This window comes from Neomonachus schauinslandi, chromosome 1 (genome assembly GCF_002201575.2).
Source record: "Neomonachus schauinslandi chromosome 1, ASM220157v2, whole genome shotgun sequence".
Classification (NCBI taxonomy): domain Eukaryota; kingdom Metazoa; phylum Chordata; class Mammalia; order Carnivora; family Phocidae; genus Neomonachus; species Neomonachus schauinslandi.
In genome coordinates this window covers 160,348,070-160,363,860 of record NC_058403.1, presented here as the reverse complement: position 1 = coordinate 160,363,860, position 15,791 = coordinate 160,348,070, and the positions used below count along the sequence as shown (strand labels likewise).

Genomic DNA, 15,791 nt, shown 5'->3' with positions numbered 1-15,791 from the left:
TTAGAATTTGGTATTATGAACGATCTTATTTTTCACCCCATCTGAAATACTGAGTGTTCTCCGTACTTTTCTTCATTTTAAAAAGAAAAACTCCTTTTCTACCCATTCAAGAAAACCTTTTTTTCGTAAGATGATATATAAAATTTTACTGTGAGAAAGAATTCTCCTTGCCTACTGAAGATATTTTAAAACTAGGCTATATTTCTGCAATCACAAATCAAAATAAATGGAATCATCCTGGTAGGCAGCTAGTTACAGGGGAAACTCATTTCACTTAGAAGGCTAGCTCCTGTCTGGGTGGCTTTGGACAAGTCCCTTAATTGTTCTAAGCTTTGTTTACTCATTTGTAAAATTGACATTGATACCTCTTACTTCACAGGACAATGGGAGGATTAAAATGAGGCAATAAAGTACAATGCATTATATAAACACAGAGCATTCCTATTATAATTTCGGAGGAAATCAAATGCGTAGAGCTAAACCTATCATTCTGAGTAAGATGTTAATCTCCTCCTATAGCAGATGGTCATTGTTTGTTTACAGACAAAATGGTTTCATTTCTGGGGCACCTGGGTGGCTCAGTCGTTGAGTGTCTGCCTTCTGCTCAGGTCGTGATCCCGGGGTCCTGGGATCAAGCCCCGCATCAGGCTCCCTGCTCGGCAGGAAGCCTGCTTCTCCCTCTCCCTCTCCCCCTGCTTGTGTTCCTTTGCTTGCTCTATCAAATAAATAAAATCTTTAAAAAAAAATGGTTTCATATCTAATCCCCCATTACCTATGACCAATAAAAGGATACAATCTCCAAAGTCTTGTTTCAAGTATCAGACACTAGGGGCGCCTGGGTGGCTCAGTCGTTAAGCGTCTGCCTTCGGCTCAGGTCATGATCCCAGGGTCCTGGGATCAAGCCCCGCATCGGGCTCCCCGCTCCGCGGGAGGCCTGCTTCTCCCTCTCCCACTCCCCCTGCTTGTGTTCCCTCTCTCACTGTGTCTATCTCTGTCAAATGAATAAATAAAATCTTAAAAAAAAAAAAAAAAGAAATACTGCAAGAAAAAGGGGGTACTGCATCTGAAGGAACTGAAAACCCCCAAAACCCCCAAAAGGAAGGGTCACAAAGTATGTACTCAATGAGTGCTTGCTGAATCAACAACTGAGCTTATCAGTGGCCCAGCTACTTCCTGTATACAGGTTATGTGATAGCTGACAAAAACAAAAACACATCTTAGAAAATAACATTCTGCCCAGAAAGACTGTGATTCAGTGATTCTACTCCTAGTCTAGAGAAATACACCCACATGTGAGCTCAAGGAGACATCATACACAAAGATGTTTGTTGCAGCACTATTTATGTCTGAGAAAATTTGGAAACAACTCAAAAATGTGCTTCTACAGTAGAGTGGCTAAATAAGCAGAGCTCTAATTTATGTAATACTTATGATAGCAAAAAGAATGAGATAGATTTGAGCAACGGGACTCTTGTACACTGCTGGTAGGAATATAAAATGGTATACTAATCACTATATTTGAGACAAAGTAAAAAAAGCAACTTGCAGAACATCTTATCTAGTGTGATTTCATTTATGTTAAATTTAAAAACCTATATACAGTTGACCCTTGAAAAACATGGGTTTGAACTGTGTGAGTATACTTACATGTGAATTTTTTTTCCAATAAATGCAGTGTGGTACTGTAAACATATTTTCTTTTCCTTATAATTGTCTTTCTTTTTTTTTTCCTTTTTTCCCCCCAAATAAGTCTCAGTTTTTTTTTTTTTTTTTTTTTAAAGATTTTATTTATTTATTTGACAGAGAGAATCAGAGAGAGAGCACATGAGAGGGGGGAGGGTCAGAGGGAGAAGCAGACTCCCTGCCGAGCAGGGAGCTCGATGCGGGACTCGATCCAGGGACTCCAGGATCATGATCTGAGCCGAAGGCAGTCGCTTAACCAACTGAGCCACCCAGGCGCCCTAAGTCTCAGTTTTAATAAGATCCTCTACACACACATTTGCTACTGACAATTTAAACAGCATAGCACATAAAAAAAAATTTTATTACAATTTTTGAAAACCAGAAAATCTAGCATATGCACCCTGCCCTAATTATGCTCTAACCAAACCACCCAAAGTTTTCTGTGTATTCCTTCTGCACAAGTTACTTGGCTTCCAATTTGATGTTAGGTTTTCTCTTAATCATTTCAGGCTTCTCAAACACACAGGCAACATTCAAAACCTGTTAGTGCTTCCTTAGGTCAATAAAAAAGTGGAAGTATACTGAAGCCATTCAAATGCAAACTACAGGATTCCTCACAAATTACTGGTATCCCCAGGTAGAAAAGATACAAAAAAGACAGCTCATATCATAGATTATCAAAATATTGTACAGTTTGTCCTAACATAGAGCAACTTTCCCAAGCTGCTGCATAATGATCCTAAAATTACTAGTGAGAAGAAACAGCACAAGAATAAAGTCTATGTTTACATCGGCGGCATGTCATAATTATTCTCCATGCTGGTATCCTCAGAAAGATCTTTATGATACAGGTAATAATGACAGCTACATACATCTAAATCTTTCCACTCTTGATTCACCCTCAATTTCCTTCTGAAGCATGGATCGCTGGTTGGGGTAGCACTGGTACTGAATCAATAGCATCATCCTTCCCATCCTTTCTTTCCAAGCAGTTAGCAAAGTCCTTACTCCACCTCTTGTCCTGCTGCTGAGGATGCGGTCAAAGAGCCCCTGTGGTTTCTTTGTCCTGCTGTTGGGGTGGATATTCTGGTAGAGGGGAAGGAGTTTGATACTAGGGTCGAGAGTCAATTTACTAAGGTTCTTTATTAACACTTTGGAGATAGTTTGAGAGGCAGCTGAGCCTTCCTGGGAATTCTCTTCACTGGGCATCTGAGATGATCCTGGGGCCCAAGTTGGGTAAAGCTGCTTTGTCAAATCCATTGAAAGTCTCTCTCTCTCTCTCTTTTCTTTTTTAAGATTTATTTACTAGAGAGAGAAAAAGCAAGAGCAGGGGGAGGATCAGAGGGAGAGAAACTGAAGCAGACTCCCCACTGAGCACGGAGCCCAACACGGGTGTTCCCAAGACCCTGAGATCACAACTGAGCAGAAAATAAAATTGGATGCTCAACTGGCTGAGCCACCCAGGCACCCCTTCCTTACGATTTTCTTTTTTAAAGATTTTATTTATTTATTTGAGAGATGGAGAGGGTGAGAGTACATGTGCAGGGGGGAGGGGCAGAGGGAGAAGCAGACTCCCCACTGAGCAGGGAGCCTGGTCTGGGGCTTGATCCAGGAACTCCGGGATCATGGCCTGAGCTGAAGGCAGACGCTTAACCAACTGAGCCACCCAGGCATCCCTCCTTACGATTTTCTTAATAGCATTTTCTTTTCTCTAAATTACTTTCTTGTAAGAATATGATATATAATACATACAACATACAAAATATGTATGAATCAACTATTTTATGTTATTTATAAGGCTTCCAGTCAACAGTAGGCTATTAGTAGTTTTTGAGGAGTCAAAAATTATACATGGACTTTCAGTTGTGTGGAGGTTGGTGTGGCACCCATAAAGCCCCCATGTTGTTTAAGGGTCAAATGTATTTCTGTAGCTACATACACATGAACATAAATACTTAGGAAAAAAAACCTGGAAGGTAACACACCAAGCTAAAACAAATTTCAAGAACTGCTATCATACAACCAGATTTTCTGACTATATTAAGTTAAAAAAAAAATTATAGGGGTGCCTGGGTAGCTCAGGTCATGATCTCTACGTCCTGGGATCAAGCCCTGCTTCGGGCTGCCTACTCAGCGGGGAGTCTGCTTCTCCCTCTCCCTCTGCCTCTCACCCCACTCATGCTTGCTTGCTCTCTCTCTCTCAAGTGAATAAATAAAATCTTTTAAAAAAAATTACAAAAGGTAATTATAAAAGCAAAACCTGGAACTATAAAATTGCTAGAGAAAACACAGGAGAAAATCTTTGTGATCTTGAGTTAGGTAAAGATTTTGATATGACATCAAAAGCATAATTCATAAAATAAAAAACTGATAAATTAGACTTCATCCAAATAAAAAAATTGTGTTCTTCAAAAGACACTGTTAAGAGAATGAAAAGATAAACCCACAGACTATAAGAAAATATTCAGAAACCATGTATCTGATAAAGGACATATACCCAGAACACATAAAGAACTCTCAAAATTTAATAACTCAAAAAAATTGGCAAAAGATTTCAACATATGAAAAATGATACATGGATGGCAAATACCCGCATGAAAGACACTCAACATTAGAGAAATGCAAAGCAAAACCACAATGAGGAGCCAGTAAACATCTACCAGAATGCCTAACATTAACAAGACTGGCCATACCAAGTGTTGGCAAAGCTGTAGAGCAACTAGAACTCTTATATACAGCTGGTAGGAATATAAAATTTTACAAACTACTTTGGAAATCAACTGGGCAGTTTCTTAAAAATTACCATATATGACCCAGCAAGTAGCTATCTATCTCCTAGCTATCTATCCAAGAGAAATGAAAGCATATGTTCTCATGAACATTTGTACAGAAATGTTCATAACATCTTTATCTGTAGTAGTCAAAAAAAGTAAACAGCTCAAATGTCTATTCATTTAGGATAAAAGTGTTTATTGGGGGGCCCCTGGGTGGCTCAGTCAGTTAAGTGTCCACCTCCTGATTTTAGCTCAGGTCATGATCTCAGGGTGGTGAGATTGAGCCCCGAACCAGCCTTCACGCTCAGTGGGGAGCCTGCTTGAGATTCTCTCCCTCGTCCTCTCCCTCTGTCCATCCCCCACTTGTGCACACATGCGTGTGTACACACTCTCACAAATAAATAAATCTTTAAAAAAAAGATGTTTATCCATTCAGGATAAAAAAACACCTTGCAGTATTTCCATATAATGGATACACCATAAAAAAATGCATGAACTACTGATACATATAAAACATGGATGAGTCTGAAAATAATTATGTGGAATGAAAGAAGTCAGACAGTAAGGGGTACATACTGTATAACTTCTTTCACAGAAAATTCTAGAGAGTGCAAATCAATCTAAAACAATAGGAAGATAATCATTGGCTGCCTGGAAGTGGATATGGCTAGAGGTCTATTCAGACGATAATAGATAGCTCAATGCTTATACAGAAAAGAAGAAAGGCTGAGAGAAATCAATAAGCTAAGATCCATCCTAAGGATTTAGAAAAAGAATACCAAAATAAGTGCCAAAAAGCAGAAGGAAGAAAATAATAGAGACAATAATAATCAGAGATAAAATGATTCTCTCATGAAACCAATCAAGGAAAAAAGAGATTATTACATTATTACAAATAATGTAATACTACGAATGAAAAGGGGCTATAACTAGAGTTGCTTCAAATATTAAAATACAAAACAAAGTTATTTTGAACAACGGTATGCCAATAAACTTGAAAACTTAAAACAAATTCTTAGAAAAAGGAATAACTTATTAAAACTGAGTCAATTACAAATAACAAAATCTGAATAGTCCTTTAATTATTAAAGAAACTAAGTAGTTAAAAATCTTTCCACGCCCTAATAGTTTTACTGGTGCGTTCTACAGGCATTTAAGAACCAAAAACCCCTGCAATTTTACATAAATTATCATAAAAAGTAGAAAAGGAGGGGGACTTACTCCCAATTCCCTTTATGAGGCTATGCTAAACTTGATACCAAAATACACTCACATTCATTTATCATCTCTATTCCTTTCCAAATCACATTTAAGTTATGAGTAAGGATTAAAAAAAATGTACAGTCCCACAAGGACAAAAAGGATAGTCAAGAAGGTGACAGTGGATCACAAATATTAACAAACTTCAGGAAAATGGAAAGCAGAAGGTGGAATGGAAACCAACCCAGTGAGAGGAGGACTTGGTGTGGTGCTGCCATTTCTTCCGTCTTGGGTCTCTGCGCCTTTCACAGAACTTCCGATAGCACTATGCTGGGATAGAGTATCCGAAGGTTCACAACTTCTGTGGCCCACAGGAGCCACTATGAGGAGGGCCCTGGGAAGAATTTGCCATTTTCAGTGGAAAACATGTGACGGTTACTAATTATGACAACTGTGTACTTTGGATCTGATTTGTTGCACCTTTTTTTTTTTTTTTTATAGCAAGATACCAACTACTTAAGAAATAAGGATGTTTTAATTAATCCATTAAACAGATGTGAAAAGGAGCATTTTAAAAGGTGCAATCTTGCAATCTCTGAAAAATGGATCAAACTCTTGAATTCAATATGCTTGATATGTTTATAAATAAACTTATGGCATGAATCCTTAATGCTGCTTCCCTGAACCATGGAATATAATAATTGTGCTTATGTTTTTATTTGGGAAATATTCCAATATTTGTTTGGTTGAAATATATATGTGTGCGATTTAGCTTGTTTCTTGGTTTTAAATTTTGAGATTTTATTTAATTTTTGATTACTAGGTCTGGACCTTGCTGGTAATTTATGCTATAAAAAATGCAAACTTGACTTTTGTCCCATAATTTTTTTAATTGAAAAAGAGGAAAAAGGTTCTTATAGTCTTCTTTACTTTGAAGCAGTAAAACTGTTATTCTTCATGAGTTGATAGTTTATCATGAGGAAAACCAATTGTGTATACAGAGTGAAGTCCGAGAGCTTTTTTTCCCCTCCAGACCTATAATCTAAAACTAAAATTTTTGGCTTGATAAATTTGCTATTGACCAATACTAGTCTTGTTTAGACTGAATGAAAGTAGAACATCTGAAATGAAATGTAATAGCATGTAAGAGAGAATACAGGAAATACTCCAAGTTTATTCTGGAACTTTAGTAGAAATGGACTATAACACGGCTCTGATTAGTAATTGTATCAATGAATCAAATTTATATTACAGATAGTGAAATGCTGCTAGCTACTTAAAATGTAAATGACTTAGTCCCTAGGGCTTTGTATTAGGGCAGGAAAAAGATAGTTGCTGAATGTTTTAATCCTAGTTTGGTCACTTTTGGAATACCACTGGTGTTAGAAGAATGCTGTAAATGGGTGGTCCGCTTGAGTGCTAGACTTTTGGGTGATTGGGGGTGCTGTAGTTTTTAAACCAATATTTAACAAGAAAGTATTTATGGATTCTTGAAAAATTGCTCTGGGTGGTTCTACATCTCTTCATGCAACAACAGCTGCCTAAATTCGTTCTCATGATAACATTAAATTTCCTATGTACCCCTAATGTTAAACTATGGGGTACAGATTTGCTGGAATCTTAAAAAAAAACTTTTTTCTCTCAATTTATGTGACAGGGCCTATCTTTATATTCTTCAATAACCATGTAACAACTACTTAAATATGGGTACAGTTAAGTCTTTATGACTTTGCCCGGCTTTAAAAAAAAAACAAAACAAAAGAAACCGACTCAGCAGAATGAACAAAGCTGAATTCCAGGGACTACAGAGGGGTAGAAAATGAATTCCTACCCCAGGACCCCAGAAAGGCTCAGTACTAGAATTCTAGGTCCCACAGAAAGCTGGGCTGAGAAACAGGCTAAAATCTAGGGGACTGGCTGTGGTGCAGCCAGGAACTCACCACCATAAGCAAAAGCATCACCTCCTCATTCACTGCAGAATGAAGAAATATAGTCAGTGGATAAGTTGAACCAAAGAGGCCCCAGACCCAGGGACCTCAAACACATTTTCACAGCGAAGGAAGGAGCCCTGTCTTGTTTTCAAAGAGGCAGATTAAGTAAAAGTATTGAAGGTAAACCTCCAACCCCCCTTCCTTGTGCCACACCTTTTAAACAACAGCAGCAGTAGCTGCAAAAAATACTGGCATTAGGTGTATATCTCAGACAGAAAACTGAACAATTCTTTTTTCTTTTTCTTTTTTATTCTTTAAAGATTTTTATTTATTTGTCAGAGAGAGAGCGAGCGAGCACAAGCAGGGGGAGCAGGCTCCTTGTTGAGCAGGGAGCCCAATGCCTGGGCAGGACCCCAGGATCATGACCTGAGCTGAAGGCAGACACTTAACCAACTGAGCCCCCCAGGCGCCCCAAAACTGAAGAATTCTTGACAAGAAAAAATGAATGGCCTCAGAAAAGAAACCTATAGTGACATCTGGGGCACCCTCCAAACAAAATGTGTGGGTGACTATGTAATCACCCCAAAGTAAAATCAAACCAAACTAGTTGACAAGCCTTAAACACTTTTTTGTTTTCAATTGTAAGTGCTTCATTCTTAAATGTGAACCAAAAACAAGGATCATTAATCATTTGAGGAAAGCTTCCTATGAAAGAAACTAAAAGAAACAAAAGAACTTGGATAACACAGCAACTATGTAAAAGAAAAGGAAAACTAGAAAGAGCAAAAAGAGACAATAAAAAGCTGCCATACAGTTCCATCTGGTTCTACCCCCACCCCTGCGGTGGGTTACAGCCACTCTGGCGGCCCAGCCTCGCAAAGGCTCTGTCTGGTTCACCCCTGACCTCCAGGAAGCCCAAAGGAAGAAGGTCAGCTACTCTGAAGGGGTGGAGTCAGGGGAGCCCAGGAGATCCAGGAGGTTGTCAGCTAAACCTGCAGTGGAAATGAAGCCAGAAGGGCAGGAAACCATAAATGTTCAGACGAAAAAAGTGCACCAAGGGGAAAGGGGAGCAAAGGGAGTAGTTCACCAGGAAACTAAAGACGGTTTTCCCGTAGAAAACAGAGAAACTAAGAATGAAGAGAGTCCAGCCTCTGAAGAAGCAGGAGAGAAAGAGGCTAAGTTTGATTAATATCATATAACCTGTCTTATCAGGGGTCCATCTCCCTTCCTGTACAACCCAGAGGAATATTTTTATCAACTATTTTGTAGATACAAATGTTTTCAGTAGCTCTAGTAATGCTTTTTTTTTTTTTTTGAAGATTTATTTATTTGACAGAGACACAGCGAGAGAGGGAACAGAAGCAGGGGGAGGGGGGAAGGGAGAAGCAGGCTTCCCGCCAAGCAGGGAGCCGAATGCGGGGCTCCATCCCAGGACCCTGGGATCATGACCTGAGCTGAAGGCAGACACTTAACGACTGAGCCACCCAGGCGCCCCTCTAGTAATGCTTTTAGGAAAGGAATCCCACCTCATCCCATTTTTAAAGTGTAAATGACTTTTTTTTTTTTTAGGTAAAATCATTTGCTGGTTGTTTATTTTTTTGGTACAGCCTGAAAACAGTGAGATATTGAATGTGTAACACTTTATCTTAAGTGCCAGCTTAACATTCCATAGATGGGAAGTAGTTTTTATATCCTATTATACAGAACACACTAAACGGCAATTTGGAGTCACACTTGTACATTTACTATGCCTTGAACATTTTAACTTACTTCTGTTCCCCATGTTGTTTTTAGTAGAACTGTTTTCTAAAGAACACTCCTTGATCTTGGCTGTCCTTGTCAGAACTGCTTGCACTCTGAAACATCTTTGGGTAGTGCTAGTCCAGTTTTCCTAGTAACTTTGTTAATGCGCTGTGAAAGATTGAAAATGTATGTATATGACATTAAATTGTTAATTAATGGGACTTATCATGTAATATCAATATTTGAAGATACTGGTAATTGATAACTTGTAAGGAAAATTTACTTTCAAATTTTAAGCTGGAATAACTACTTAGAAAAGAACCACAACTACTTGGCTTTTTAAATATTCAGTACATATCTCAAGAATTGTGTACAAATTGAAATGTCTGAGTGCTGATGCTCAAAACAAAACGAAAAAAGTGTTTAAAGAACAGTACACCAGCAGCAGCAGCAGGAGTTGGGGTGTTTACTCTTTGCCACAAGGTATTATTTGCTACGTGCCATGCTTTATATGCATTAACTCATTTAATTCTCACAGTGATCCTCTATAAAGTAAATATAAACATTAACCCCATTTGACCGGTGGAGAAATTGGCAAAGCAAGATTAAATGATATACTCACGCAATTGCTAAAGGCCGAAGACAGATATAAATCAGGAACTATCCCTGAAGTAGACAGAGTTGGAAATAGGAGAGAAAAGATGAGTAATTGAAAAGGTTAGTTCAAGAGATCCAAAATCCAATTAATTAGTTCTGGAAAGAGACTAGAAAAATACTGAGGGAAGAAATTATCAGAGAACTAGTATACAACAATTTCCTAGATTTGAAGAGACTTTCTGAGTACCAGTACAATATATGAAAGAGTAACTATATCAAGAGATAATGTGAAATTTCAGAACAGGGATGAAGAAAAAATATTAACAATAGGGGTAGAGGGAAGTATAAAAGGAGGGAGAATGAAAGAGAAAGAAACAGAGAGAAACAGAGGGAGAGAGAGAGAGGGAAGGTCACCTACAAGATCAAGAGTACAAATAGCCTTTTCAAAACCAACACTCCATGCTGGAAGACAATAAAATGATGCCTCAAATTCTGAGGTAAAATTATTTTCTAAAAACTTAGATTTCTATTCTTAGTCTAACTATTAAACATGTGGGTGTAAATAAAGACATGTTTAGATATATAGCTGACCCTTGCATATGAGTTAGGGGCATCAACTCTGTGTGTAGTTGAAAATCTACGTATAATTTTGGCTCCCCCAAAACTTAATTACTAATAGCCTACAGCTGACCCAAAGCCTCACTGATAACATAAAGTTGATTAACACATATTTTTTTCAAAGATTTTTATTTATTTGAGAGAGAGAGAGAGAGAGCAGGGGGAGGGGCAGAGGGAGAGGGAGAAGCAGACTCCCCATTGAGCAGGGAGCCTGATGAGGTGATCAATGTGGGGATCGATCCCAGGATCCCGGGATCACGACCTGAGCTGAAGGCAGACACTTAACTGACTGAGCCACCCAGGCGCCCCATATTTTGTATGTTTTATGTATTATATATTCTATTCTTACAAAAAAGTAAGCTAGAAAAAAGAACATGTTATTAAGAAAGTCATAAGGAAGGGGGTGCCTGGCTGGTTCAGCTGGAAAAGCATGTAACTCTTGATCTTTGGAGTCGGGAGTTTGAGCCCCACGTTGGGTGTAGAGATTACTTAAAAAACAAAACAAAGCGAAAACTTAAAAAATGTAAAAAAAATTCAGAGAAAATACATTTATAGCACTGTATTTACTGAAAAAATCTGCATATAAGTGGACTTAAGCAGTTCAAACCCATGGTGTTCAAGGGTCAACTGTGTAAGATCTAAAAAGAATTCACCGGGGTGCCTGGGTGGCTCAGTCAGTTAAGTGTCAGCCTTCAGCTCAGGTCATGATCTCAGGGTCCTGGGATCCAGCCCCGCATTGGGCTCCCTGCTCAGCGGGGAGTCTGCTTCTCACTCTCTCTCTCTGCCTCCCCCTGCTTGTGCTCTCTCTCAAATAAATAAAATGAAAAAAATAAAAAAAAATAAAAAAAATTCACCTCTGATGTACCCTTTCCTAGGAAGCTTTTGAAGCATGTTACTTCCATTTTTATTTAATTATTATTATTATTTTTTAAGATTTTATTTATTTGACAGAGAGAAAGGGAACACAAGCAGGGGGAGTGGGAGAGGGAGAAGCAGGCTTCCCGCCAAGCAGAGAGCTCAATGTGGGGCTCGATTCCGGGACCCTGGGATCATGACCTGAGCCGAAGGCAGACGCTTAACGACTGAGCCACCCAGGCGCCCCCATTTTTCTTTTTTAAGGAAAAAAACATGGACTCAAGGAAACAAAGACTCCAAACGAGAGAGAAGTCAAGAATGACAGCTGTGCAGCAGGCCCAAAAAGCAATCAGTAAGGACTGGAGCAGGAGATCAGAGGGCTTTAGAAGGAATGTTTTCATGGAAAAAAAAAAAAGAGGAAACTGAAAATTCCTCTGATGTATTTGTATGGAAAATAGGGTTTTACAATTTTATACTTTTTACAATACTGGAGACACTAGGAAGTATTTGTACTAAGTGTCATAACTGGGTAACAGAACGTTAATTAATGCAAAGAGGATATAATTTAATGAGAGAATGAAGGGAGGAGAGATGGAAATGGGAGGTGCTGAATGAAAACTAAAATTTCTTCATCCATAATAGTAAGCCAAAAAATATCTAATCTTGGAAATGAAAGTGCAAACATTACTACTGATTTTGCAGAAATAAAATGGATTATAAATGAGTACTATGAATAACTGCATGCCAACAAACTGGGCAACCTGGATGAAATGGACAAATTCCAACAACCATACAACCCTACCAACTTTTAATCATGAAGAAATAGAAAATCTCAACAGACCTATAACTAATTAGAAGAATGAATCATTATTAATCAACACCCTTCTCAAAAAATAAATAAATAAAAATAAAATAAGTAACATAAACAAGCCCTGGACCAGTCCTGGTGAATTCTAGCAAACATTTAAAGTAGAATTAACAATAATCCTTCTCAAAGTCTTCCAAAAAACTGAAGAGGAAGGAATACTCCCAAACTCATTCTATGAGGCTAGCATTAGACACTACAAGAAAAGAAAACTACAGCCCAGTGTCCCTTATGAATACCAATGAAAATTCCTCAACAAAACAGTAGCAAACTGATTATCAGCAGCATGGTAAAAATACTGCACGTCATGACCAAATGGGACTTATTCCTGCAATGCAAGGATGGTATGACATACAAAAATTAATCAATGCAATATACTGCATTAACAGGATGAAAGGGAAAAAACACAAGATAATCTCAGTTAATGGAGAAACCGCGTTTGACAAAATTCAACACTCCTTCACAAAAACATTCAGCAAAGCAGGAATAGAAGGAAACTATCTTTTTTTTTTTTTTAAAGATTTTATTTATTCATTTGACAAAGAGAGACACAGTGAGAGAGTGAACACAAGCAGGGGGAGTGGGAGAGGGAGAAGCAGGCCTCCCGCGGAGCAGGGAGCCTGATGCAGGGCTCAATCCCAAGACCCCGGGATCATGACCCAAGCAGAAGGCAGACGCCCAATGACTGAGCCACCCAGGTGCCCCTAGAAGGAAACTATCTTAACATAATAAAGATCAAATGTGAAAAAAAAAAGAAAACAAAACCCCACAGCTAATACAATATTCTGTGATGAAACACTGAAAAATTTTCCTCTAAGGTCAGGAAGACAAGTATGCCCTCCCTCACTTCCACTAAATTATATTGGAAGTTCTGGCCAGAGCAGTTAGGCAAGAAAAATAGCAAAAGGCACCCACACTGGAAAAAAACAAGTACAATTATCTCTATTCACATATGATATGATCTTCCATATAGAAAATCCTAAAGATTACACACACACACACACACACACACACACACGGACAAACTGTTAGAACTAATAAACAATTCATTAAAGTCGCAGGATACAAAATCAACACATAAAAATCAGTTACATTTCTATACATTAACAATGAACATGATAAAAGGAAATTAAGAAAACAATTCCATTTACAATAGCACAAAAATAAAATGCTTAAAAATAAACTTACCCAAAGGAAGTAAAAGACTTAAACACTGAAAACTACAAACACAGCTGAAAGAAATTAAATACATAAATAAATGGAAGACATACTATGTTCATGTATTGGAAGATTTAATATTTTTAAGATGTCAATACTACCCAAAGCCATCTAACAGATTCAATGTAATCCCTAGGGATTCAAATCCCAACAATGTTTTTTATAGAAAACACCCTAACTTTCATATGGAATGTCAAGGGACCCAAAAATAGCTAAAAGAATCTCAAAAAATTAGAACAAAGTTCGATGTCTCACCCTTCCTGATTTCAAAACTTAATGCAAAGCTACAATAATCAAATCTGTATGGTAGTGGGATAAAAACAAAATACTGACTAGTGGAACAGAATTGACTTCAGAACCTTGAGGATATTATGCTAAAACTAAGCCAGTCACAAAAAGATAAGTTCTTTATGATTCCACTCCATATATATGAAGTTCTTTATGATTCCACTCCATATATATGAAGTATAAAAAGTAGTCAGATTCATAGAAAGAATGATGGTTGCCAGGGGCTGGGAAGAGAGGAAAATGGGTAATTGTTTAGTGGATACAGAGTTTAAGTTTTACAAAATAAAAAAGTTGTGGAGACCCACTGCACAACAATGTGAATGTACTTTACTGTGTATACTTAAAAATGGTTAAGATGGTAAATTTTATATGGCTTTTACCATAATTAAAAAAAATAGAGAACCCAGAAATAAATCCTTGCATATGTGTCATATGATTTTCAAAAAGGAGGCTAAGACCATTCAGTGGGGGAAAGGACAGTTTTTTCAACAAATGGTGCCAAGAAAACTGGATATCCACATGCAAAAGAATGAAGTTGGCCCCTTATGCTATTCCATATATGAATGGATCATAAACCTAAAACATAAGAGCCAAAACTATGAAACTGTTAGAAGAAAATACAGGGGAAAAGCATGACAATGATTTTGGCAGTGATTTCATGGATATGGCCCCAAAGGCACAGGTAGCAAAAGAAAAAAAATGAATGAACTTCATCAAAACTAAAAACTTTTTTTTTGCTTCAAACGGCACTATCAAGAGAGTGAATACACAACCCACAAAATGGGAGAAAATATTTATAAAGCTTATGTCTGATGAACTTTACTATCCAGAATATGTAAAGAACTCCCACAACTTAATAAGAATAAAACTACTCAATTAAAAAATGGGCAAAGGTCTTGAATAAAGAGGATCTCTAAAACTGATATACAAATGGTCAATAAGCACATGAAAAACTGTTCAACATCACTGATTATGTGGGAAATGTAAATCAAAACCAAAATGAAATATCATTTCATACTTCCCTGGGGTGGCAATTATAAAAAAGAAAGCAGAAAATAGCAGGTGTTTGGGAGAATGGGGAGAAATCGGAACCCTTGTGCACTGCTGACAGAAATATAAAATGGTGCAGCTGCTAAGGAAAATAGTATGGTGGTTCTTCAACAAATTAAACATAGAATTACCATATGATCCAGCAATTCCACTTCTGGGTATATACCCCCCAAACTGAAATCATGGATTTGAAGAGGTATTTGTACACCCATACACCCATATTCATAGCTGCATTGTTCTTAGTAGCCTAGAGGTGGAAGCAACACAAGTGTCCATGGACAGATGAACTGATAACAAAATGTAACATATACACAATGGAATATTTTTTGGCCTTTTTTTAAAAAAGGAAGAGATATATATATATATGTATGTATTTTTTTTTTTTTTTAAGTAAGCTCTATCCCCAATATTGGGCATGAACTCACGGCCCTGAGATTAAGAGATGCATGCTCTACTAACCGAGCCAGTTAGGCATCCCTAAAAAGGAGGAAAATTCTAATATATGCTACAGCATTAATGAACCTTGAGGATATTATACTAAATGAAATAAGCCTATCAAAAAGGACAGATATTATGATTCCACTTATATGAGGTACCTACAGTAGTCCAATTCATAGAGAAAAAAATGGTGGTTGCTGAGGCAGAGGGGAAGAGGAATGGCAGTTAATGTTAAGGAGTACAGAGTTTCAGTTTGGGAATTTGAAAAGTTCTGGAGATGGATGGTGGTGATGGCTGCTGAATAATGTGAATGTGAACTTACCACCACAGAACCAGACATTTAAAAATGGTTATAATGGTGAATTTGGTATTTTACTACAAAACAAAACACAACACTTCTTCCCCCCCAAAAGGACAATGTCTAACACTGATTTAAAAAACAAAAAAGGGCAGGGGAAGGTTATTTTTAGAAATAAGGAGTTAAATACCAGAAGAAATCAAATTTAGAGAGGGAGACTTGGGGATAAGGAA

General features: G+C 37.6%; 1 protein-coding gene across 1 annotated transcript; it reads left to right on the top strand.

Moving 5' to 3' along the window:
* The first annotated feature begins 7,243 nt into the window (after window positions 1-7,243).
* LOC110585108 (non-histone chromosomal protein HMG-14-like) lies at window positions 7,244-8,777 on the top strand. The gene is made up of 2 exons (XM_044912709.1): window positions 7,244-7,258; window positions 8,499-8,777. Exons 1-2 carry the CDS (start codon window positions 7,244-7,246, stop codon window positions 8,775-8,777), a joined length of 294 nt encoding a protein of 97 aa, XP_044768644.1.
* Window positions 8,778-15,791: the final 7,014 nt, after the last annotated feature.